Source organism: Lates calcarifer, linkage group LG10, assembly GCF_001640805.2.
Source record: "Lates calcarifer isolate ASB-BC8 linkage group LG10, TLL_Latcal_v3, whole genome shotgun sequence".
Taxonomy (NCBI): Eukaryota; Metazoa; Chordata; class Actinopteri; family Centropomidae; genus Lates; species Lates calcarifer.
The window spans coordinates 17,576,398-17,603,426 of record NC_066842.1 but is presented as its reverse complement, the minus strand read 5'-3'; the positions used below and the strand labels follow the sequence as shown (position 1 = coordinate 17,603,426).

At 42.3% G+C, this 27,029-nt stretch overlaps 2 protein-coding genes and 1 long non-coding RNA gene across 7 annotated transcripts; 1 reads left to right on the top strand and 2 right to left on the bottom strand.

The window, feature by feature from the left end:
* Window positions 1–1,058: 1,058 nt before the first annotated feature.
* Window positions 1,059–15,398, bottom strand: LOC108875409 (GTPase HRas). Of its 4 annotated transcripts, none has more exons than XM_018664331.2 (6): window positions 15,113–15,398; window positions 7,653–7,796; window positions 6,573–6,751; window positions 5,033–5,192; window positions 4,210–4,334; window positions 1,059–4,048 (listed from the first exon to the last, which is right to left on the bottom strand). In XM_018664331.2, the coding sequence occupies exons 2-5, from the start codon at window positions 7,761–7,763 to the stop codon at window positions 4,215–4,217; spliced, it is 570 nt and encodes a 189-aa protein (XP_018519847.1). In that variant the 5' UTR covers window positions 7,764–7,796; window positions 15,113–15,398; the 3' UTR covers window positions 1,059–4,048; window positions 4,210–4,214. The 4 variants fall into 4 exon arrangements, with proteins under 4 accessions (XP_018519847.1, XP_018519848.1, XP_050929414.1 ...); XM_018664332.2 differs by having other exon boundaries at window positions 7,653–7,793; XM_051073457.1 differs by lacking the exon at window positions 15,113–15,398 and adding an exon at window positions 12,329–12,464.
* Window positions 15,399–16,856: 1,458 nt separating this feature from the next.
* On the top strand, window positions 16,857–26,660 carry lrrc56 (leucine rich repeat containing 56). Of its 2 annotated transcripts, XM_018663779.2 has the most exons (13): window positions 16,857–17,117; window positions 17,372–17,549; window positions 17,982–18,069; window positions 18,640–18,700; window positions 19,748–19,844; window positions 20,305–20,502; window positions 23,063–23,240; window positions 23,335–23,547; window positions 23,819–23,886; window positions 24,484–24,626; window positions 24,724–24,935; window positions 25,130–25,472; window positions 25,984–26,660. In XM_018663779.2, the coding sequence occupies exons 2-13, from the start codon at window positions 17,385–17,387 to the stop codon at window positions 26,159–26,161; spliced, it is 1,944 nt and encodes a 647-aa protein (XP_018519295.1). In that variant the 5' UTR covers window positions 16,857–17,117; window positions 17,372–17,384; the 3' UTR covers window positions 26,162–26,660. The 2 variants fall into 2 exon arrangements, with proteins under 2 accessions (XP_018519295.1, XP_018519298.1); XM_018663782.2 differs by lacking the exons at window positions 16,857–17,117; window positions 17,982–18,069 and having other exon boundaries at window positions 17,420–17,549.
* LOC108875108 (uncharacterized) lies at window positions 17,550–18,619 on the bottom strand. Its single transcript, XR_001959820.2, has 3 exons — window positions 18,434–18,619; window positions 17,971–18,031; window positions 17,550–17,568 (listed from the first exon to the last, which is right to left on the bottom strand). It is a non-coding gene; the product is annotated as an uncharacterized LOC108875108 (long non-coding RNA).
* Window positions 26,661–27,029: the final 369 nt, after the last annotated feature.

Below are 27,029 nucleotides of genomic sequence, written 5' to 3'. Positions count from 1 at the left end.
ATAATATTAACCCAATAAACCAGGATGTTTGTTAGTTTCATTAATAATGATCATTTATGACCAGTACAGAAGCCATGCTTTGTTTCTTGTTTTATTTTTTTGAATGGTGTAACTGTCTAATCTCTTGGGTCAGAATCTACATTAGGACCTGTACCATATTGGTCAGTATGAGACTGGCTGTTCGCCAATATCTTCACAATTAGCTCAGAATAAGTGAGTCTAACAGCCCTAATATTATATTTCATATGTATTCATAAATAATTAGAAAGTATGTACAATTACAAAAGAGTAATAATATTATGCCATACCTCACTGAGCTGCATATCTTAACCTACTATACAATATTGCCTGCATACTTCCTCCTTCCCTTTCAGTTGCTCGAAGAGACCAAAACACACACACACACACACACACACACACACACACACACACACACTTGACCTTTTTCCTTTCTGTGCAAAAGTTGTTTTCTTTTAATAATCAAGCAGCCTGTTGTATAATGAGACAAACAATTACAAGATATCAACCAGAAATGACACCAAGACACATATTAACCAGGACAAAACAAGCATATTAATTTTAGAAACTTTTAGAGTTTATCCATGAAGAAATCACTTTTGAGTATCATTTTAAACATTTCTTTGTTCACTGATATGCTTCAGTAAGTTTACCAGAAATGAAGCAGGTGTGCCCTGTTCACCTGCACAACCTAAAACTTCACATAAAAGGCACCGCTGATGGTAAAACTCTTGTGCAAATACAAGATTTATCACTGCCCTTTGAACCTTCATCACTGCTGTACTTACCCACATACAGTTTAACCTTACATTAAGATCCTTCTGGGCAAAAGGGAAATTATTTGTCTAGAATATCTATATATTCATACTAGTTGATTAGCAGCTAAAAACAAACAAACAAACCAAAAAAAAAATCTGTCCCCTGTCTCTGCTTGCCATACTCTCAAAAACAATGCACAAAGTGACCTGTAGGTGGCAGCAAACCTCAAAATTGAGAGGAACATGATGTGAAAGGTTGACAGTTGAAGGACCAAGACACAGTTTCATCTTGACATCTTTATTCCTGTCCTGCAATACATCTGCCACATTTTTCAAAGAGTAAATACATCTTAAATAGCTAAACAGTTGACATTTTCACAAATTCCTTCCACACCTCCATTCCACAGTTTGCAAGGGGAGAAACAAGCCCTTGAACCCACTGTATCCTTGTGCAAAACTCCCAATGGTCCGTACAGTCTTTGTCATGCTCGCCAGGTTTTCTGACATGTATACTTGTGGTTTGCTGGCTGGAGTTATCCCTGCACAAAACATGACACCAATATTCTAAAGTAATGGGAATTTGAATGCATAGATTTGTGGAATTCTATGGTATTATTATGAATGTACTTTTTGTACGTTTTAAAGATCGACAGGGAGAGGACAAGCATACTATTGGGACTGTCGTTACATGTTACAAACTCCACACTCTTTTTCCATTAAAAGGTTTGAGTACAATGGGTGAAAAATAAAAGTTAGGAACAACACAGTCCATAGTGGGACCAACACCTGCATTATTTCAGTATTGTAAATTTTAAACACGAGGCTTCTCTCAAATGATATCTAAAGACTCGAAACACATTCACAGTTCATATCCGTCCTCTGAGCAGAGAAATGAACGGTTAACTGATAAAAACAACTTGGCCACTATCATCCACACAGTAACTAGACCAATCATATTTCTTTAAGCCATGTTGTAAGTGAAAAAGAGTCACTTAAACTGTACAAAGAAAAAAATCAATAAAAATAAAAAAAATCTCTGTTGAAAAGAGACAATGGCAAAATAACATTTGACGTCTTTCACGGACGAGGTCTGAGATGTCTTTGAGGTTTGCATCTGAAGCTTGTTCTCAAAACCTGCCTGTAGTGTCTGGAACTCCGTACAATATCACACATGACCAGTTCTCTAAACTGTTAAAAGTATGATCTGGACTAAAAGTAACAATTTATAATTATTAACATCATATGTTCCAATGTAATGGGGGAATGAAACTTCATATGAACATGAGAGCAAGACAACTTGGCTTTAATTTGTTTTGTTTTTAAGTCATGTTGAACAAAATCACATTCAGGCCCATATGCCTTTAAACCCCCTCTCCCCCCAACCCCCTCTTTTTTAAAAATCAGTGTAGTGTTTTTAGGGGCTTGTCCTGTTCAAATTCTGTACAGCGCATGTCCAAACTCAACACACTTCTATATTTTTTTTTAGTTGCACACACAATCGAACATAAACAAAACAATACAGCAAACAGAACAAAGAATTGTCTCAGGTAGAGCTTGCTGCATACATGAGGTACAAACTAGCTAACGTAAGGCCAAGTAAACACAGAGCAGTCTTTTTCTTTTCATTTAGGCAGCAAATTAATGCAGTTGTGTGGACAGCACAAGCTAGTCAGTGTTAAGAAACGAAAGCAGTGCGGACCAATAACGCCATATAACCACCAATTACTACACACAACAGTCCCACATATACAGTAAATATGGTTCTGACATGATTAGCACCTGACCTGTTATTGTTCCTTTGAAGAGCTGAGGTGGCAGAGAAAGAGGAGCGGTTTGAGGGTAGCGTGGTGTGTGGGAAAACTGAAGTTAAACTCTGAGGCAGGACTTTGTGCGTTACACTCTGCAAAGCTACCATGGTGACATCCTTTCACCCTGGTTTCCAGGACTGATAGAGGAGACCTTCCTGGACCCCGATTCCTGAGCCTTATTGACCACGAGGAGTGATTCTTGCAATCTACAAATAACTGTTATCTCCATGTAGTAAGTAAAAGTTATACACAGTACAATTACTGAAATGAAAAAAAAAAAAAAAAATCAACTGGTTGTCATTTTGTCTAAAACCATAATCTGCCACTGTATAACTGTACAAGTGTAGGACCTTCCTCCTATTCTACAGGTAAGCTCTCCAGCTTTAGCAACTGTAAAGATAACAACTACATTTTTCATGCACTGTACCTCTCCTTCCTAAACCAAAGTAAAACAGGAAAGTAAGTAGTCATGAGAGGTGGTTTATTCCCAATACTTTGTGTAAATTGGACAGTAAAGAATCCTATTGCACCAGAACCTACATACACTAACCATTACTATTATTATTCCACGAAGACAACTCTTAGCAAAGAAACATCTGTAAGGAGAGAAGGCATCTGTAATTCTGGAAATTTATCTATCTTCATATTCTCCATTCAAGACATTTACCCTGAAAAGGAATTCCAACTACATCAGGCAGGTCATGAAAAATGTCAAACCGGGTGCCATCCGAAATAAACATTACTCACATAGTGCTCAGTGACTTTCAAATCCTCCAATCACAAAATAAGTCCCATATCAGAAACAAAAAGACTTTTACAGCTAGGCTAACTCTTAAACAACAACAACAAATAACAGTCATTCCCACGTCAGCCTCAACCCTCTGTATTCAGTATAATGAAGGGACTACACAGCCATTTGAGGGGAAACCAAAGGCAGGTAGAGTGGGATAGAGATGTATATTTATGTTAAGAGGTGTTGGGGGTAAACTAAATGTCCATTCCAGTCCTTTCCATTTAAGTCAGTCAGTCCTTCCAGTGGTCAGGCAGGGGGAGTGGAATTAGGCTTTCAAGATGGGAGGGTGGTTGGTGACACCCCCTTGAAGACCAGTGTTGAGACTGAAAACAATAAGTTAGCAGAAAACGTGTGGAGCTACCCAGAGAAACTGCACTGGACTTGACAAAGAGTCATTAGTGGTGTTGCTCACAGGTCGACGTGTGGACCAAAAGACAGGGACCAGACCAGGCTAGTTCAGCTAGCCGCTTAGGCAACAGTCCAAAATCCTCCTTTCCATAAAGGTCTATGGTTCAGTCAGCTCTGGTGGTTTCCTTGAGAGCGTTTGCTTCAATCATTCTCTTTTTGAAAAAAGTTTATATTTCATCATTGAGTTGTTTTTATCTTTCTATCTTCAAGTCCATGCTGCCACTACGCGCTGTAGCATTTTCTCCTCAACGTGCAACAGTCAGCTGGGGAATGAAACGATACAAGAGGGAGACAGATGTTAGTGTCATTTTGTTATTTCTGGGGAAACTGAGACTTAGTCAAGTTTGATTTAGGATGATATGGCCTCACATTTGTTTTCCTTACAATTGGTAGTCAAATACATAAAAGAAACCAAATGTCTCACCTGCATCACGATACCACACAGCGACAGCTCATACAATCCTGACCGCTCTCATCAGGTGGGTTCAGCTTCCTCAGTTTATGCTGTCTGATCTCCCTGACCAGTGTGTAGAAGGCATCCTCTACTCCCTGCGAACACACACAAACACACAGAAAGGTTACAGTAATATCTGGGCACTCAATTATAAGTGGAGTACCACTGCATGCGCCTCTTATTAACCCACATCAAACCTCTCAGGTGTGCCAACCATTGAGAGGTTTCACAACATTACCATGGCAACCCTGATCAGACACCTTTAATCAAGAAATCATAATTATGTAAAAGACGTTATTACTAATTATTTGAATGACAGAAATTCTGTGATGAATGTGAGAGACTGTATGTACCTACATAAAGTGTGACAGTGAGTCAGAGACAGTGGGAGCTATGCGGTAACTTGTCCTTATGAGGCCTTTCAAATACTGTAGCTCTGTTCTCAAGCCAAGGTAACCTGGCAGTGAGTCATATGCCTGCGGCATAATAAAATGTTCCCAGCAACACAAATCACACTATACCGCAGGCTATTCACTGCTCTTTGTGCGTGTGGACACACAAAATTGTAAACCCACAAAATACACAAATAATGCAGAACCTATACTGGGGCACTGTTATAACTTGTTGAGTACAGAATGATGCAGTATAGGGAGGGTTAAAATATTCATATCATCTGAGCTTTGAGATTTTGTGAGAGGGGGGTTAGGAGAGGATGAGAGAATGAGAAGAGTAGGGTACTTCCATGACAGAGCATGTACCATATGTTGGTGTGTGCTTCTTGTTCACCACCTACCTGTCGTGTCTTGGCAGAGGTCTCAATGTAAGGGATGCCGTAGGAGCGGGCGAGTTCCTGGGCTTGCCTTGTGTCCACCGTGCGTGCTGGCAGGTCACATTTGTTTCCCACAAGCACCATGGGAACATCATCTGAATCCTTTACACGTTTAATCTGTTCTCTGGAAATTGCAAAAACAGGGAAATTGCAAAAGTTGACATCTCATTTGCAAAACTTTGGACTTCTTCCTTAAAACCATCTCTGTGTTTAGTCACAGTGATGTATCTCCCTGCCTCATAAACAACTGCAGCTCCACCACTGGAGAGCCAAACCACCCAGGGAGCTCTAGGACCCTGAGGAAGAGCCAGGGCCCGCCAGTGCTGGGCTGTGCTGCACTGCTGAAGGAGGGAGGTGGAAAGGAAAGGGAGGGAGGGGGGGTGGACAACAGGCAGGCGGCAAACAGCATTACCTCATCACTACAGCAGCCAGAGGCAAAAACGCCAGGCAGCCAGGGGGGGAACTGAGTGAGAGGAGTGGGTCAGATCAATCAGCTTGGCCCTTCTTCTCCCTCAGCCACAGTGCAGCAAGACACATCCACTACAGTCAGCCCAGCCCAACTGCAGTCAACACTGCTAATGGTGTTTATGACCGCACTTGTCACAGAATGTCACAGAATGTCACAGCAGACATGTTAACCTGCTCAGGGTGAGGCAGGTATTTAAAGTCTAATAGGTGTATTAAAAATACCAGCAAGACTATTTTTGCTTATAAAATAGATGACAGATCTTTAAATAACGCAACAGCACTAACCAGGCCACCACCTATTCTAGCATCCAGCCAAAGACTCACGCATGCTTTCACAAGCTGCACAATACTTTAACAGTGATACCAGGGGTTGTGTGAAAGCTGGGCCCAAAAAGGAAGGGTTGGGGCTCATTGGCAGCAAGGCAAAGCAAATGTGTTCGTAATAAACTCAAAAAACCCTGCAAAACTGCAAAGTAAATATGCAGCCTCTTACTTGCCACGTGCAAGACTGGCAAGTGATGAGAAAGACAGAATGTGGCAAAGAGAGAGAATGCTGTCATCTCCAGCTGTAACACCCCCCCCCTTTTCTTTCTCCTTCCCTGTCCTTGGGAGTGCTACCTCTCCCTGCTCCTCTAATTGAGTCAGGATCGATTTCATTGGCATCGTGCTCTAATCCTCCAGTTGGGGGCTAAGCTTTCTTTAGCCGTGTTAAACACTACAGCATGACATCACCCCACTACTGCAGAGAGCTGGCACGCACACGTATACACACCCCTCTCCCTCCAGACCCCGTGGGAGTGCCTGTAACACACACTGCATATACAAACACACATACACAGAACCTTAGAACAAGAGCTAACAGAACAGAAATGATTCTGTGTCTGAACTCCACCCCGTCTGGTGTGTGACCTCGCCAGCAAATACACACGTTCGCATCTGCAACAATAGATCGCATCATGCTAAAATATCGATGTCACGATTTGTGATACCTTTTGCTCTCCATCTTTTCTGAACACACACACACACACACACACACCTGTACTGGTGAATGTCCTCGAAGGACTTGGTGTTGTTGATGGCAAAGACACATAGGAAGCCCTCCCCTGTCCTCATGTACTGGTCCCTCATGGCGCTGTACTCCTCCTGACCTGCAGTGTCCAGGATGTCCAGCAGGCAGGTCTCTCCATCGATCACGACTTGTTTCCTGTATGAGTCCTGCAGAAAAAAAAGGGGGGGAGAAGCTCCAACATTTAGACATCTGTGAAATGTGTGAATGAGTGATCTATAACAAAAATCAGACACTAAATAGATCAGGTGGGATTTGAGGCATTAGTGCTTCCAATCACTGATGATGTCACATCCTTGGCTTTAGTCAGTGCTAAGTAACATGTGGAAAGATGCAGAGATACGATGTGACCGTGTATTAACTCATATCTATTATCAATTCCCTGTCCACTTCCAGGTCAAATGAGCATCGAGAGATCAGAGGAGCAGGGTATCGGAGCCAATGTTTAGCCTTCTAACACGCAGCCACAAAAACATGGAGTGCCGTCTCTTTGTTTGTTAGAGCATAGGGGCCAGGAATGCAAATACACAAAAAGGACATTGTCTGGCCAGAGGCAGGCGTGGTGAGAAAGAGAGGGAGAGAGTGGAGACAGAGAGAGAGAAAAGAGAGGAGAAAACAGTCTCACTGGCTTTCCCTCTTTGCAGTGTCTTTCAGTGTCTTATTTTCAGGAAAATATAAGAATTACAAAGAAGGGCAGGGTAAATGTTTCTTCTTAAAACAAAATTTGGAATTTCTTCCAAGCCAGACCATTTGGAGAAACGCCACAGCATTCAATTAATGAAATTATATTAACTTGGTTTGGACTGAGCTGTCGTCTCTGGGTTCAGACAATATTGTTCAGCGGTGACATGAGTTTGGGCATTTGTATCAAACATGTAGACTGCACTTCTGCCATGTGGGTGCAAAAGTGGCGTACAACCACACAATGATTTGAGGGGAAGAACTTCTCTTTTTTAAATGATATGCTCAACCCTTCAGCACCCTTCCACCCTGACAAACAATATGCCTCCCACAAGAATAATGTGTAGATCATGCAGAAGAGAGCCGTACCTCTATGGTGGGGTCATATTCATCCACAAAGTGGTTCTGGATGAGCTGGATGGTGAGTGCACTCTTGCCCACGCCTCCAGCTCCTACCACCACCAGCTTATACTCCGTCATCTTTGCCGCTGCTGCTCACCACACACGCCACTGCTGGGGAGAAGACCAGGAGCAGAGAAAGGAGCAGGTTAGCACACTGTCAATAAAACATTACTAGAACCACTGACACACACACAGCTTTCTCACAGACATTCTCTGCCACTGGCACTGCCATGATGTGGTCCATAGCCAGTGGTACAGACAAAACATACACATTGCCATTACTGCTCAGTGGTGAGGAACATTAGTGATTTGTGTGTTTGTGTGTGTGTGTGTGTGTATGCGTAGTGGGGGCTGAGGTTGAGACCCTCAAAGGGGAATGTGAAAAATGTGCTGAAGGTACTCAATGTTCCAATCCTCTCCCGCTCAGTGTGAGCAGCAGCAGAGAGTGTGTATGAGAGGGAGAGCTAGGGAGGCAGCAAGGGAGAAAAAGGAGGGGCACGACACTGGCAGACAGATCCTCATCACTCAAGGCTTCACATTACTCGTGCCTCTTTTGAACCCAAGGTGATGGACGCCAGAGCCAAAATTGTCAGATTGGCAAAAAAAAAAAAACCTATTAAAAATACAGCAACGACACTAAAATGTGTGAAAAGTTAAATATCTTTGGTACTTGCACCAGTTTTTTTTTTCTTTCAACGATGAGCTAAATCAAAGCTAGGCTATTGCCATGAACTGTTTTTTTTGTTAGTTTGTCTTGACTGTTCCACAGGGATCAATCTGTAGCAACTGCACTAGAGACCTAAAATAGGATTTTATGACTCCAGGTGTGCCTGCAGTTGCCCCCTATGGACCCACTGAATGCACTTAATAGGTCTAGTTGATGCCCTGACTGTAAATCAAGACATGTTATTAAAGAAACATGTCGGTCTCTTGAGAAAACATGAGTGATGTCAATAAGCGTAAAAATTATGCAGGTAAACATTATGAGAATTTATGGACCAAAGGTATTTAAAAAAGAAATAAGAAATAAGAAAGAAAGTAAAGTAAAGTAGGCCCCACATTTACAGGTAAAATTTATAGTAGAATTTAGCAAAATTCTGCTAAATTGTTCAAAAATTAAAGGGAAACTAATGATGTTTTTGGCTTTGGGTGTGTATCTGAAATTCAAAGCAGGTTTTGAAATCATTTAGCTGTGGTGATTATTTTCTAAACTAAGGTAAATAGTTACAAATTGGTTAGGTTTGTTGGGTTGTCGCAGGTAGCATGAGAGCAAAGAGAGTTAGCTAGAGTTTAGCAGTGAACAACAGCTAATCCAGATTTTACCAGAAACACGTGGCGTGATCTGTAAAGGTGGGAATTTTGAAGAAAAGCTTGAGTCAATTATGCTATCACAGTGTTAACTACTGAGTCAGTTGGAAGCACACATGTATATACATGTATAGACAGAAACCGATACAAAAGCACGCATACGCACACGCACACACATACAAAATCTGACATCACCTCCACTGCAACACTGCTGGCTGGTGAAATTCCAGGCATGGTGCATCAACTGGTAGAAAGAGTAGTCATATGGGTGTTACCACTACACACAGTGGCAAAGTGTGACTGAGCTTATTGCAAATTTACCAAAAAAAGAAACTAAATCCATGACCTAAAAATGACCTGGGACCAGTCCCTGCCTAGAGGACATGATGAATCAGTGCTGGTAAGACATGAAGCTATGATGAGGATTTTGCAAGACTGAATCAGATACAAGCCAGAGCTAGTGGGACCGAGCCTATCCACAAGTAAGGTCAGCTGGAGGCCCATAGCAACCGCAGGAACCTGCCGTGGCCACAGCTTCAGTTTGAAATCATGCGGACAACAGTGAGCTGTCAGGCGATGTCATCACATCAACGTCATCTCCAGTGACATATAGGAAAATCACTGGGAACTCCTGTACTTCAGAGAATGCAACTTGAGTGGTAGTTTAGTTTTACTTTCTGTTTTGACAGTAGTGATCAAAAACTCAGCCCTGTTTTTACATTTTTACACCACTGTACTTTGAATTTATGGGAACAGGCCGTTTCCAGTTTCAACTAAAACTTAGAGTAACACCATGAGAATCATATTATGCCTTGTTAGACACTGTTATCTACATGAGACCCACCCTAACACCCAGAGTAACCTAGAATTTTCTCTTCCTCAAAAGCAGTCTTTCTCATGTCTCGTGGTTCAGACTGAGCGGTTCAGAGTAAAATAAAAGGTCACGTGGGGTTAAACATCTCAGCCCGCTCACTGACAGTGTCTCACTTTGCTGAATGTTCCTTAAGTGAACTGAAGAAGAAAGTCGCTAACCTGCAGCACCCGTTACAGTGTGTAATCAATCTCTTAGGATTTCATGAGCACCACAAGCCACATATGCTGTTTTACCCTCTGCAGGGGCAACCAACTGTCATCCCTGACATAAAATGCACTCTGCGTAGCTCTCTTACACAAACTCCTCACTCACTCAAGAGCAGCGAACATCTTTAGCCAGGCCTGAGCAAAACGCATACACACCCTCTCTCTTGTGTTTTATCTCCCCAAGGAGCAGCGCACGCAGCTGGAGTGAATTTTAAACTTGACTTGTCAAGAGAGAGGGGAGTAACAGGTGTCACGAACACGGCTTTGGAAAGTTTCATAAAAGCAACAGACATGCTCCTAAATTTGTCTCTGGTTTTGGTGTTAAAAGAATCTGCGTGCACCTCTAAAAAAAAAACTCTGTTTGCTTTGTGTCTGAATTGTGCGTAACCGTGCTGATGTGTGGGGGCAGACTAAGATTAGCCAAGACTAAGACTGGCTCATTGATGTTAATAATTGACAGAAAAGCAGACTTGCTAACAGAAGACATGGCCATTTAGCTGCCCTCATTCAATCACACAGACGCACATGTGTTCCAGCAAACACATCCTTGATGCCATAAACCATTGCTTGCCCCTTACTGGAACAGGTAGCTCCGAAACACCGTTACCAGTATCAACAACAGCCTCCTTGTAAAAACACCCTTGCTGCTATAATTCTCAAGCACAACAGGAAGGGAATTATCCTGACCCCTCACTCTTGTGGCCAAACATTTAGCTTCCTCTTCCCTCAATGTGAATAAATCAACCTGGTACACAGTGCAGCCTGGCCCTGGCTGGAGTACAGAGACCGTGACAGGGCTGAAGAGCCAGCCTCGCTGCTCTAAGCCCACTCTAACCAAACAAACAGCAGCTGTGCTGAGAGGGGAGACTTGTGCAGGGCAGCCAGACACTGGAACACCTTCGGTCACTGAAGGCAGCCAGCTCAAGACAGGGTGAGAATTCACATCAGGAGTCGTCTGGAACCAAACAACCGTGTTAAGCCAATATCAATATCTCTACTTGCAGATAAACACAGCAAATCTTTACATCTGAGTTGGAAACACACAGTGTGCAGTTTTTCCTCAATAAATGACACAATAGCACAATGGTTGATGTTGATTTTCTTTTGATGGACTAAGTGATTAATGAAGTGATGGTTTTAACACTAGCGTGGATTACATGATGGTTTGTGAAATCTGTCTTTGCAACAACATTCCCAGTCCAGTCTGGCAGGTAAAGGTGACAGGATAATGTCAGGTGCTGACCAAACAGGCTCACTCTATTATAACTGAGCACACTGACACATTCTAAACTTTACCCTCAGTCAGCTGACTTTGAATTCCCCACATATGAATCCTTTGTCTAAAAGTAACAGGTCTAATTAATAATATTCCCTGGTTAATCAGATCTCCCCTAAGCAGAAGCTCTTTCTGCAGTGTTTATGAATTCTCATGCTGAGAAAGTACATGGAGTTGAGCTGGTGAGGGGTAAAGATGCAAAATGTAGGACACACACAAATAAAAACAAGACACGAGATTGACACCTGCACTCTCACAAACACCCACCACTCTCGAGATTCTGACATGTTTGGTTACCACCGGTTCTTCTTCTTCTTCATAACCACATTTCAAGTGTGCACCTGCCAAATGACTGGAATTAACAGCCTAAAATGCAAATTCAAACACAACCGTGCCCACTACCGGGAGACTGGAGGAGGCAAAACAGACAGCCATGCCATCTCCTCTCAAACTAGGTCATGTCAGCGGCTGATTAATAATCCACACATACATATGGAGATGAATTGGAAAATCAATCATTGATAGAGATGCTGTCGCTTTTCGTCCGAGCCACTTGTTGTCGGCAGGGGCTCATACCAAGCTGGTCTTTGTGCAGATGGAGAGGAGGGACGAGGATACAACCGCTGGAGATCTCAATCATCAGTGCACATCAATCTTTGTACATATTTCATCCACGCACTGGGAGCAAGCATAAGAACTTTTTGTCTAAGTTTTTCTGTTCTGTTCACACAGATGTTTGTTCTGCCACTAGAGCAGTATAGAACAGTAATTACTGTCAGCATGGTTAACCTGTAATTGCCCTAGACGTGCAACAGTTAGCCAAAATAACAGTATCACCCATAAAAACATGAAAAGAACCACAATGATGTCTCACTATAGTTTCTTTTTCTTTTTCAAACTGTACATATCAGACAAAACTGCATCCTATAACAAAGTGTTAAAAGTAAAATAGAAAAAGCTTCTTTTTACTACTGTTTACCTGCATGACTCTGAGACAGCTGCAGACTTGTCTACAAGTCGGTGACCTATCCCTTCCAAAGTCCCCAAAATCTTTGCATGGCTGCTCCCTTTCCGATCATAGAGTGCTACACAGTATGTCTGTCTGTGTTTAGGGTTATTTATAGCTCGCCACCTCCAGCCTGGGAAATTAACAGTTCGTTTTGAAACCCTAGAGCCCCGCCTGGACCGAGAGGATAATCTTACATGACAGCTTACGGAGGGTGCGAGCACAGAGCAGCGAGAGGGGTGATGGGAGGAGAGCGGCTGAGGGCAAGGGAGCGAGAGGGGCTACTCTTACTATATGCCAAGGGCATGGCAAAACACGGGGGGGGGGGTTGACCTGGAAACTGAAATACAAATAAAGAAATCAATAATGAAAATGCTCAACATTCTCCAGCTTTTTTCCCAGCTAATTCAGCTGCACAGCTCTGATAACTACAGTCACTAAACACACCACTTTACTTTTTCTGTAATCCCTCGTAACCTGGAAAACAAATCTATCACTTCAACACACATGATGCAAGGAGGAGGGCACATGAATGGCCATCTTCCTCGACATGCATTTTTGGTCTCCGTTAAAGTGCTTAATTGGTTAAAGAATCCATACTGGCAGAGCCACAAGCCTACTGCAGAGATAATAGATTTTTAATGGAGCAATGATGGTAAGGAGACCCTCTCTAGGGAGGTATCACGGTCGAATACTGAGACTCCAAGACCCATCCTAGAGCCTCGATAGCCCACCGCACCCTCCCACTGCTCACCAATGACATCATCCTCCTAAACAGCATCCAAGCATAAGTGTTGACCAGCAGCTGAGGAGTCACTATTTTGCTCTCTGAGACCATTAGAACACAAGTAAGTGAGGGCCTGAAGTAATTCTTCATCATAAAGTCTATGTGATGAATCTAGCTGTTAGGCTACAGCACATTTGAAACTAGTATTATCTGTCTGGTATTTATCCAAGACAGTACTCCTGTAATTTTGCTCAAAGAGAATCTTTAGAGAAAAACCTTTAATAAACAGTTACCCCTCCCAGCATCTTCTCCCTTACAAACATTTAGTTGAAGAGTTTCTAAGTACATGTGAGCCCGCTTAAACAAGCTGCTCTTAAAGGAACTGGAGTCCATGTGACCTTTTCCCCACTGGGTCATCCTTTCAGCTTGTCGGGCTGGGTGAGACAGTGGAAGCAGCAGCAGAGATGAAAAGGCCAGCTGACCTCCACACAAAGGCCTGCCAGTTAAAGGAGCCATGAGGCTTATCATCAGACACCAAACACCCCGAAACTCATCAGTGGTCTTTTTTTTTTTTTTTTGGCAGTCAGAGAAATTAGTGAATCTTGTCCAGTTGCTTGTGTTCGAGTGCATGTGAAAGCACAAAAGTGCACAGAAAGCAAATTGTGGGGTCATGTAAACAAAACTGCCAGTTAACCTGCAGAGGATCCCTTTCGGTTTTTCCAGAGAAAACCTGACATAAACGCTCAGAAAATATCCTCACGTGTACACACAAGCCCATCCTGAGTCACACCAAATCTTGGTATCCAGAAGAGTCACTCTTATTTTGGCTTGCAGCTGGGCAGTACCCAGGCTACAGCTGTTCAGAAGAAAGGGACAACAGATTAACATCACACCTCTATCACTAGCTGGACTATCTCCAGCTGTTTTCCAGCTGCCTGAATTCTTCCCTACAGATGCTGATATCAAATTCGCAGGGACTAACAGTAGTCCTCCTTAATGCAATATACCATCACGATAAAGACTCTATGGGTGTATATGTTGTTCACATAGTATGCTTTGATCAGCCATAGTGATGTTGCGGATAAAATAAGACATGAACAGCAGTCAGTGACAAATAAATGACAAAAAGCCAACAATAAACACAAAGGTGAAACCGTTTTTGCTTTGTTTTCTTTGAGGGCACTAACTTAGATGTTTTCATTCTACTTTTTTATGACGAATACAGTGAATTATGACAAAGAGTTATGTCAGCTTGTGATGAGTTAATTGTTTCTCCTCTGGTACAGCAGCCCCTATGGCCGTAAGTGTGAGTGATGGCCAGTTAGACATTAGTGCTGTATTTGCCTTCTTTTTCCTTTCAAACTTACCAAACAGTTTGAACAGACAGCTTGCAGAGTAGAAATTATTCCATGTCAGCTTTATAAATGCCTTGTAATGGAATCTAACTTCCGCAGTGATACATTCGGTTTTTACTCAGTATAACGGGGCGTCACCCTTCATGTCTGTGTGGCCACTATCGGCGGCAGCAGCAGCAGCAGCAGCCTCACACTCAAGATTGTCTTTACATTGGGAAAAAAAACAATACAGGCGACATAAAGTCATTTCACCCATTATAGCTATGCTCATTTAAGTGCCTTCGGTTTCTTTTTCAAGGTGCGATCAGGGGGAAATCCAAGGCTGTCTAATGAGATTCCTCCATAACCAAGTTTCAACACCCGAACTCAAGGGAGACTCAAAAATAATTGTTAAAATACAGAGGTGTTAGCAATATCTATAACCTCCGTAATTCAGCATACATGTCGCCGGGACTAAAACAGGGGGCATGAGTTGTTGAGCTCGATAGATAACGTTAAGGCTCGCCGGGCGTGAATTAAAATGTTATGATAGCTAGCTAACGTATTTTAACAGTGAACCGCAATCTCCAGCGGTGCCCAAAAACACTGAAAGCATGTTAAAAGCGGACCTATAATTAGACAAATACAGTCACTGCCGACATATTTCGGACACAGGAATGTGCACTGCATACTTACAACAAGCAGGGGTCTAATTAGCGACAAGAGCGACGTTTCGTCAACCGGGGAAGAAGAAGAAGAAAAAAATCTCTCAACTCTCTCAGCTGTAATGAGAAGGAAACAAAATGTTCTTGGTCTGCTTTCCGCCGTCTTCGGATATCTGCACCTTATTCTCTCCCAGAGAGTGTTTAATTTTCAGTAGGCAAAATGCACCAATGCATTCATTGGCTGTGGGTAAAATGAGCCCGCGTTGAACAATGTGCTCCCACAGAGAGAGGAGAGAGGGGATGAGGAGTGTACGAGCCCACGCCCAGCTCTATCAAACATAGAACCGCCCCGGTTACCATGCATGTTACTGCTGCATTCAGACGCTGTCGGAAATATGGCAACTCCGCAGTGAAGGCCAGCCGACACCCCTAGTATTTAAGTTTACAAAGTGCCACTTAAATGTTACAGACAAGAGATTTGATTATAGTGATGAAGACCTATTTTATTAGGCTGTAGAACAAGCAGGGCCATAGCCAGGATTTTAAAAATACTGAGGTCATAAGTCCCAATTCCCACAAGCCAAAGCCACACCCACCTGAAAAAAAGAACTAACCATCAACAAAACTGTTGCATTTTCTGAACATTAAAAAACATTTAATTCATTTAACTATAAAATTTGATCATTTTATGACCTTAGCGTCGTTTCATAACATAAGCTCTGTTTTGGTACTTCAACTTCTGGTAGAGAATATTCAATCTCTTATAATTTGTTTATTCATTTTTTGCTAGAAACAGTGACATTTTGAGACATTGTAGTGTCTGAAAGTTCATATATGTTTTAATCCTCTGGGAAAGTCCAAAGCTTCACATGATTTCTATTTGTTGGGGTCATGTTTAAGTTAATGGTTGTTAACATAAAGATGTAAGTGTTAGGGAGAGGGGCTTTTTCTCCTCTCCTCTTTGTTTTTTGGAATAAGAGGTCATTGAATGAGGTCAGGATGTTTTGCTAGATTATAAAACATGTAAACAAGTATCCTATATATACTGATGTTTAGAGCTGTTAGGGAGAGAGATCAATATTGGCTCGGATCCTCTCACAGGCTACCGCGGTGCTTGTTTTGATGCTGAACTTTTTTGTAATAAACCTTTATATACAAGAAAGACAGTGTCAGCAGAGATCTCTTCATCATCTTCACATCATCACCATTGAATATACCACAACATTTAGTCTATAAAAGAAATCAAAATCAACACAAAAAGCCTAGAATGTATGGTATGTATGAAACAGTAGAATGGAAACTCCTCTTTATTATGAACCCCATAAAACTGCTAAACAATATTATCAAGGACATGACCTCAGTGTCCTCCATGAATGCTAGCTCTCGAGGAACAGTTATATAGGTATTCCTTAGTGTGTGTTATAGATAATTAGCTACAACATGTTTCCATTTTCAGCCTATGTCAGAGCTTAATTCCAAGTATTGTTTGCTATTTTTCCTCATTTCAGTAGGATACACTAAAATTACACATGCATGACTCTTCCCACTCCTCTTCACCATGACACTGCATCAGAAAAGTAGCTCTGGTGTGTAATTTAGATAAACAGCCATCAGGAAAATTATTGTTGTGACAGAGATTTTTTTTTTTTCATCCACTGAAATGATCATAATTGCAACCACATGAGTTTGAGAGCTTTCATTTCCAAAACCCAGAGTTTACAACGAGCATTTGAAGGCAGCACCAGACCACCGTGGGCGGGTTAGGGTGATGGTAGTAGACACGGGATTACAAATTCATTTTTGATAACAGTAGCTATATAGGATAACTACTAGCTGTGTGTTCTCCTCAATGCTGTACTGAAAGCGTTTAATTCAAATCTACCTGTTTCACGTGCACTACATTTCCCAGGGAGCCACGGGTTTCTCCGTGTATCCAGGAAGTCGTGGTTGTCAAGCAAACTTTTGCCTGTAAGCAAAGTGCCCTCAGTCTGTAAAATGTGTAGACTGTCTCTCTAGACTGCAGTTTCCTGCAACAGGTAAAATGTATTCTAAGTAAAACTACCATAAAATATTCCGTTGGAAATACATTTCGTTTGAATTCGCTTAGAATGGAATAGTAATTGATTTGCCCCGCATTGTCAGCATTTATCCAAAGCAGTTACCGCTAGTTTGTTAGCTGCTTTAATGCTAGTAAGATAAGAGAGATAAGTCCATTACTATTTAGTAAGTCATCTTTGTCAGAGAACAGTTTGGCCATGTTCTCAATTCGCTTTAATTTTGTTCATTTCAGGTAGCCGTGAGAGATGAGTTGCTGTCACGGGTCTGTGCCCCGGGAGGTCCGGCCTGGTACAGCACGGGTCCAGGTGACGGAGCTGAGTGGATCAGGCCCCATCAACCCAACTCCTGCCACAAAACACTGTGAGGACTCTGAGACAGCAGTGGAGCTTTACCTCTCCCCTGAGAAGCTGGTAGGTTCGCAGAGGTACCCTAAGGACACAGTCAGTGTTCATCCCACTGATACACCCTGTTCTCCCTTGTCTTTCTTTGATTCATGTGTTTGTTAGTCTATGTGCATAACAGGCATAGCATGCATGCCATCTGCGTGACTTAACTCTAAGTTATCTGTGGAGACTAACACTGGACATCTCATCATGTAGATAAGATTAAACACATACGGTGTGCATCCTTATTATGTGTGTTTTACAGCAGCACATTCTCTGTAGATTGCTGTTTCAAGGTGAGGTGGGCTGACAGAATTATTTCTCACCTCAGGCTTCACATTATTTGTTACACTGAAGTCATAGGTATTGGATTGTGTAACTGAGTGAAATAAAGACAAATCCAGTACAGTGAGTCAGTCAGAGGTCAGCTGTTGTACTGTTAATTTACATTCCTCACAGGAATCGCTCTGTGGAACTCGGGACCTCTCTCAGGCGACCTCGCTGGAGCTCTGTGTAGACACACGAGAAAACACACTGGGTAACTTTGGTAAGATATACTGTATATCAGGGCATTTATAATTGTAAATCGTGGCTGGTTGAAACTTTAGCACGCAGGTATGTGTATTTATTACAGCTCAGTGTTTGTCATTGGCCTTGGTTTTATTCTTTATACCTAGTGTTACTCATGCAATCATGGCCATACACTCAGTAACTCTTGTTATATTTAGGGTCAGTGTTCATCAGTGATTCATAATACATGTTTATAACAACCACCAAGACAGTCATGAATCAGAACTAGATAAGAGACAAATAAAGACATTAGTATAACACATACTACTTCCTGTCAGGTGTGCCAATCTGAGCACAAGATTGAACTGATAATGGTGAAGGAACATCTTCATTATGCTCACCTGTGTCCTCTGAAAATCCTTGACTATTCAGCGAGTGTAGGCACGACACAGTATCGTCTGTACATGTGTGAGTCATACCTAACGTGCCACTACAGGTGCTTCTCTGGAATTGAACCAGGAGGCTAGTTTACAGCTGACATTACATAATCACCCCACTATGACATCAAATAGAGAGAGATGCTTTTGTTTATCTGACAATCTTCTAGGTGCCCTCTTGCCCAAGCTGGTGCAGTTGAAAATGAACAACAGCGTGATCATGTCAGTAAGGTAAGCATAAAGTTGCATAACATCAATACTGTCTGCTTGTTTACTTCCTAGTCTGTGGTCTTGTCATATTTAGCTCATGTTCAGAGACAAAGCAAGCATGTCCAGGTCTTCCCTCAAGAAGAACTGTAATTTGACCTTGAGCAGTGACGAACCCAGGGGGATTACTATCATGCTTTACACTGGTCACATGTGTGCTACAAGACACTCTTTAACGAGAGGCCTTGTAAGCCATAAAAAGACAGTGCTTCGAAGCAGAAAGGCAGGTCAGAAAAATTGTAGCTTCGGCCAAGGTTTTCCAACAGGGACTTGTAATAAAATGTTTGTGTGAGGAAGATGCAAGTTGAAGCTTGTGAACCAGACACCAACACAGATGTGGTGTTTACTACAGTCTTAGAGATAGATACATGGAGAACAGGTTCACCCACCTGCCTCACAATAGGGCACAGAGGGGTTGGTGGCATATCAGCTTTCAGATTCATCCATTTGAACTGTCCCGGAAAAAAAGACAGGAAACATGTACAGTTTCTCCTGGATGGTCCCAGCAGTTTGATTGCAGCCTTAGCAGTGTCATCAAAATCAGACAGAAAAAAGCAATAAAGCTCAAGGATGGGACGTACAAACACAAACGTTGTAAATTGTCCTTATAACAGAACAGGTGGAGAATTGTTACCCGAGAGACTGCTGAGGGATAACAGAGTACAACAAAAAGATAGGGAGCTGTCTGCTCCACCCTGAGAGCAGCAGAGCAGAGCCAGCCGGACGTGCACTGCCTCTGATAGCATTTCCTGCTCTGGGCTGTGGGAGCTGTAGTGGAGAGGGTGTAACAGGGTTGTAGATGTTCTGAATGAGACTCTGCTGGAAGGGTCAGAGCAGGGGTGTGCTGGAGAGACAAGTGGGAGGCAGAAGAGAGGCCTGCGTTTTAGGGAAGAGAAAGGAGATTCTAGCTTCAGTGGCCAAGGGGACTGGATAGCCTCTCTCATGATTCACAGTGTTGTGCAACTCCCTTCCCTGCCTCTAAATCACGTTTGTTCTATTTTGTCTCCTTAGAGACCTGGGAACCACCCTCTCCCACTTGCAGGTGCTGTGGATGTCTCGCTGCTGCTTACAAGACCTAGATGGCATTTCTACTCTCTCCTCTCTTAAGGTAGATTTTATAGCTGTGTGGAGTGACAATTAAACAATTCAGCAAACTGCCAATGGGAAGATTTTCCCTTGATTTGACTAACTTTATTTTAAAAAGACTTAAATGTGTGTATTGATTGAGGGCAGTCATGGATAAAGTTTTCAGATTGGTTTTTAAATTTGTGTCCTAACATAATTCCATTTGTTGGGTTGCACTAGTGACAAATTACAGTAATTAGTCATTTCTATATCTATACAGCAAATAATAAAAATTCCTTAGTAATGTTATGATAGATGTTGATTACCCATCAGAGATGTGAAGATCCCAAGAAGATACCATGTGTGTCTCTGGCTCCCTGTCAGATAACTGCCTGTGTGTCTAAGATGTTCCCTTTCTTAATGACTCTCTCTGTGTACAATACATTTCTTATTTTTTCCTGCCCATCGTCACTGTCTGTACTTCTGTGTTTCCCTGTTTTCAGGAGTTGTATGTGGCTTATAACAGCGTGTCAGACCTGAGTCAGGTTGGCTTGCTGGACAACCTGCTGCTGTTAGATCTGGAAGGGAATGAAGTAGATGACTTAGTCCAGGTCCAGTATCTGGGGTTGTGTGGCAAGCTCCACACACTCACACTGGAGGGAAATCCTGTGTGTGTGCAGCCAAACCCCACTGCCACTCAGGTACAGTAATGTTCTACTAATGTTGTTTATATCAGAAAACTAAACAATATTGTTATAATTTGTCAGCACCTGTGAAAAGAGATGGCACTTGTATAAGTTAACACAGATGATGTTTAACTCCTATCACCTGCACTCGTCAGGCTGATTGTTTGTCCTTTATGCTTCAGCAAACACAGATATTAGACAAATAAGCATTGTTCCAAAGAGAGAGTAGAGGAATCAGAGACATCAGGTTGAGACAAAAATAGCTACACAAGTAATATATCTGCCTGTACTGTTCTTAACACCAGCAGGGTGATAATGGATTTTAAGAGTACTCTCAAAATCCTGGGTTCACATCAATTGAAGGAACCAGTATCAAGTGATGCAAGGGACAGAGTCGCAGCAATCTGGCAAAAGATAGAACAAAACAGAGAACGGTTAGGAGGTGAATAAACGCTTGAGCAAGGATCTGGGCAGAGTTCCTGAAAAGGAAGTGTTGTATTCAGTTGATGTTGTAAAAGCCAACTTGCAAATGCAACTTGTGGTTCTGATCTAGGTATCATTCAGTTAGTTGTTCCTCCTCTGCTAGCATGCCGTTAGCCCTCATGGCTTTGTCAGATAATGGCCAAAATGTAATTAGCGTGTGCTGAGACATGAAAGTATCTGTGTGATCTCACCGGTGTGTATCTGGGTCCTCAACACGCCAGGCAGGAAAGTGGGAGATCGAGAGGCATCAAAATGATCAAACATAACTGACATGCTCTTCTGTGGAGTCATAATGACACAGATATTGTTTCATTATTACATTACAGTGCATGTTAGATCTCTTTGAAAAATGGCCAATACATCAGTAATTTCATGTTAATGTCCAGTACATAAAGCAGCTCACTATGGGCCGAATCGTTGATATACAGGGTAGAAGCTGCTTTTCCACCTTTCACGGATTCGAGACACTGTGTGCTTTTATTTTTTTGGGGCCAATGTGAATGTGTTTATTTACACCCACCAGCCGAGCATTAATTAGGAAACTAGGGCAATGAGGGGAGATGCTGAGCTGAATATGCATTAGGCCTGTGCTTTGTAGTGACTGAGGGGTTCTTGGGTTTGCTCTCTTGCCAAGCTATCACTCCTCACTCCTCTCACTCCTCTCTCTCTTTCCACCACACACAGACACACACACATGCACAAACATACACACACACATATCCACTCACTTCCTCTCACTCAGCCCTCCTTCTCCCCCTCTTTTCTCTTTCGTTTCCTCCTTGCCAGCCTCTCTGTCTCTTTTTCATTCACTGCATCTGTGTGGTTTGGTGGAGGGCAGGAGTGCTGTGCTCTAATTTGATCGCTCAGTAGCTCATTGATTTACTGGATTCTCTCTCTGTCCTCTCTCTCTCCCTCTCTGTCTCTCTCTGTGTGCTGATAAAAGACCAGACCTCATTGCAAAGTGCCCACTGTTGACTTCAGTAGCACTAGTTATTAACCTGGATAGCTTTGTGTATTTTCCCTAAGTGTTAATAAGTTAGGTCTCACAAATGATTTAAAGCATCATAAAACAAGAACAAAAACAAGTGCAAAACAATATGAAGGCTAGCTAATATACATTATCTTGACATGACACTAATAACTATTTACACTTTTAGTTTGGACAGCCAGCATACCACTGGTTTGGTTGACTGTATGAACCAATACTTTTTTTTATGTGGGTCAAAATGATGACCTCAGAGTCACCTGACATCTCCCCTACAATATATCCTGATTCTTTATCATGTGTGGGGCATCATGTGGCCCGTAATATATAGTTATACATCACTTAGTATTGTTAAATTACAGAGGGCTGTAACTGCAATGTATATAAGTGCAACAATTAAATTTTTTGGAGCTAAGTGGGGTATCAAGCAGATCATTAAGTGGATCAGTCGATGTCAAGCACAGAGCTGAGTAGTCTGTTCATTAAATTAGTCTTTTATGTTGTTTTAACTAGCATATAAACTGAAACTGCTGGATGGCTACAACAGGAATATTTGCATTAGTGATGTTTTTCATACAGTAGGCAAAAAAACACCATTGTATGATACACTCATGGCTTTTAGTATGCAAGGGCTATATACCATTAAACTGAAATTATTAGTCCCGTGCAAAACAATGCAGCAGCCCATGTAGTGTCCTGGTGGAAGTCATTTAAGGACATACAGAATCTCACTTAGTAAACTGAATGAACTGACAGAACATGAAATGATATCAAGTGTGAGTTTTAAGATGCTTTATATAGATTTTATAGTTTACACTTTATAGGCTCCCAGTGAGCTGCCTGAATCAATTTCTACACATTTCTCTCTCAGCAGAAGATATTTATTGACCTGAACATGTCACTAAAGGTATTGGTTGTGGTATCTGTAATAGACTATTTGACTTGCTTTTGTCCAGTTTGTGTACCAAGGTGTAACATGGTGTACAGTAAAGTCACAATCTGCCTCTTCTCCCTTTTTGTCCCCTTTCATTGCCTCTTCAAACACCTGTCTGTCCTCTACATTCACTTTGTGTCTTTGTTCCCTATGTTACCTCTCTTTCTACCCAGACGACAGACTATAGATATCGAGCTGCAGTGAGGGAGTTGGTCCCACAGCTGCGTTACCTAGACGATGTAAGCGTGGAGGAGGACGGGCTGAGCTGCAGCAGCACCATGGGAGAAGTCTGGGCCGTTCTCCGAAACTCCATCAGAAACTGCAGCTCCTCTCAGAGTGCTACTGAAGATGGTGTGTGTGTATGTTATGTTGTTTTTAATCAGTTGATGCAGGCCAGTTAATTACAGTGGTGTGTTTAATGGGCCACTCACGTTTGTCTTTGTAGAGGAGACAGCAGACAGTGCATGCCCTCATAGCAGACCCAGCTCAGCCGGGCGCCCTGCTTCCAGCCGCTCCTGTGTCAGGCCCCTCTCGTCAGCGGGCTCCAGACCCATGTCAGCGACCAGACCTGGAGTTCTCTCCCCTCCTGGACCCAGACCTGGTTCTGCAGAGTCAGATCTAGCAGCAATGGAAGCAGAAACCAGCATCCTGACACATGGTTAGGCACTCAGAACAACGTTTCTGCTCTGAGATCTTCTCCTACCAACCACAGTGTCTTAACCATATCTGCTGTGGCACAACTACTGACCCATGAGAATCTTCTCCATCTCTACATTTTATTTGGTTTTAGTGGCACCCTGTACAGACAAACACTTTCAACAGCTCAGCTTCAACTGCTCAACAGCGCCACCAAGAGGATTTATTTGTCATAACAGAGTTTGATACTTTGATTTACTGAAATCCCTCTCCTATCTGTTGAATTTTTTAAGGAGCTGGTACGATCCTTTTCTGTGGAAACCCAGTCCAGGCTATTCGAGCAAGGCGAGAGAAGTTGAGGGTAGGTGGCGTGTGTTGATGATTCTGTCACCTCAGTGGAAAAATGAAAAAAAAAAAAAAAAACGACAGATATCTGTTAAATAGTTATCAAATTAACCTGCGCCAATCCATAATCTCTTCCACACTGTTTCCCAAACAGCAGAGCAGTTAGTGTCTACTGAAAAGAACAGGCTGTATGGGCTCTGACAGGCCATTATGGCTGTCTGGCACCAGCAGCTCATCTCTTTAATGTCATGTCAGAATAAACAGAAAGAGCTAATTATTAGCATGAGGACAGAAACCTGAGAGGACAGGCACAGTGGTGGGAGGACACAGGGGATGGTGATGTGTGACGGGTGCGGCAGTGTCAGAGGGACTTGACAGATGGGGCTCTCACTGCCAACGCCATGTGATCTGTCACACTGGCATATACACACCGCTGCTGTCACTCTCTGTCTTCTTCTTGCCTCTCCCTCCTATTGAGTCCTCTTTGTCTGACCATTACCCAAGAGTACATCCATAATTGATGTACTCAGCTCTTAGGCCTCTGTTTTTCTGTTAAGTTTCCTTGCTTCCTCTCCTACCATCCTGCTCATCATCCCTCTCTTCTGTCTCATAGACAGCACCCACCAGGTCTACGTTCACCCCTCGTGACCTGCCCATTCATATACCAGAGCACACGTATGACCTCGAGGAGCCCAATGTTCAAGAACGTGGTGATGTGTATGCTGAACTGAGAGCTTGGCGGGAGCAGCACAGCAGGTACTAACTATTTATGCATTTAATTACATGAAAGCTAATTCGTAACCTGTTCTGCCGTGACAAACCATTTATTCAACATATGCCCTCCTACTTTCAGGCGTCTCCAAGCCATAAAAACAGAAAGATTACCACAGGTCCTGGCTATTCAGCACAGTGATGCAGAAGAGGAGGAAGATGAGGATGAAGAAGAAGAAGAAGGTTTTGGTGGTATGAGGAATGACAGTAGTGATGAAGAACGTGGAGAGGAGAAGCATGGTGACAGACTAGATACTGCCTCACAAGATTCCTCGTTTCAGTCTCTTTCCCCAGGTGAATATTCACTGAATGAATGTGTCTACTATTGCTTATAAAAAGACTGGGAGCATGAGAGAATTTATAAATCTGATGATAGTCTCTCCACAATGACATCTAAGTTGAAAACAAAGACATAACAAATAGTAAACTAGCAGATAGCAGACATTAATGGCAGCTACTGACCCTTTTGTCATGATTTTGTTTTTCAGACCTGCATCACAGAGAACCTTTATCCCCTGATGTGACTCAGCTGTCCCTGTCCCCAGACACTACGCTGTCCCCTTCTCCCCCTGTCAGTGCCACAGCAGCTTCTGGTAATCGGAGACCACAGGGGATTCGTGCACGAAGGCTTCGACTCAGCCAGGCCAGTTCAGAATATTCCAGCACAGAGGGGTGCTCCCATGGGACAGGTACAACGTCAGGAGACACAGACCGGACACTCCAGAAGGTCCAGCATTCGGCTAGGACCAATGTGCCTTTGTTACCCCAGACTACACACATACCCCACCCACCACCAACAAGTGCACTGGGCGAAGGGCTTGTGGATTCATGGTATGGCAATATTAAAGCTTATATTTATAAACAGATAAACCACAACATTAAAAGCACCTACCTAATACATACCAGGTACATTGTCCTGCTGCCCCTGCTACTGGGGAGTTGGTCTGAAACAGTGTTGGCATGACCCATGGTTTCTCTCCAGAAAATTGTATTAAAACAAGATGATCAGTGTTATCTGTCAGTGTTTTTAAAGTTGTGGCTGATCAGTGTATCAATGTATATTTATTATGTAAAGTATCACAGATTTATGATCTATTTTTGCTTTATAGTTTACAGTATGCTTTTAGAATTCAGGGTCTTAAATCTAATGTCTAATGCATTTCAGAAAATAACTGAATTTTTGAATTCTCTGATTTGAATTCTGAGCTGAGAGAGAAATATTATTTTACAATTAAATGTATCTCTTCACTATGATTTGGATAGATGGTAAGTAGAGCTGTGTAACAGTTTGAATGAATTGTTTACAGAGGATGGCTCTAAAGACACGATCCCTGTCTTTTAGTGCAGAGATGGACTTATCCAGTGTACAGTCTGGCAGCAAGCACCTTCACACACCTCAGATGTCCAAACCGCTGGACAGACCAGTGATTACTCGTCCTCACACAGCCAGGGCAGCTTTACAGAAACATCACCAGCACCACATACTCCAGCCCTGCAGAGGGAGCTCACACCCAGACTGACACCAGAATGGACCGATGTTTGGCTGCCTCGTCAGTAATGACTAATCATAAGTGTGTGACTGTTCCATTCCCTTAAAAACAGAGTGGTAGCATGGAGGCTGTTCAAGATGAATTTGCTCTGAACCTCAGTTGCACCATGCTTTGAGGTATTTTGCCATAAGATTTTCTCTCTCTCTCTTTTTTAAAGAGGATCCAAAAATATTGAGAGCAGTCCAAGTACTGTTGGGACCAACACACCGACATCCTTTAACGTGAATAATTGTGTTAATAACATGAGTATGAATGTTGCTGGATGACTTGCTATAATGCGATAATTCCTTTAATGCTACTGAGTCAGTTTTTAGCTAGACTAAAATGAATGTGGCATATAATTAATACCTCACGTTTTTATTTCTCAGGTTGAAATTTTTCATTGTTAGAACTCAAGTGATAACTTGGATTTTACCCAATTTTTAAAAAAATATTAAATTGAGATTATTGTGGTTTTCTTTCATTAACACTGGGTTGTGAGGTTAAATGTAAAGGTTGAGTTTAACCAGATGTTGTAATAGTATCATTTTGCCACTTGAGGGCAATGTCTGTAAACATTAAATCAAAAACAATCAATCGCTTCAACCTCCTCAAGTAAACAATCCCTCAAATCCACATCCTTGAAGCACAAGATGAATTCCTTTTCTTCCCTGTCTAAGGCTGCATTTACATGAAAGAGACTGGGTTTACAATAGGCATGTACAAGCATAAAGCAAGTGGGCTTTGGCTTTACACCCCACTGATATAGGAGACTGGATGTGTTGATTGATACAGAACATGAGTAATGGACTGGAACAAATCAACTCCGTTTAAGGTTTATATGTTCTAACTGAGATAT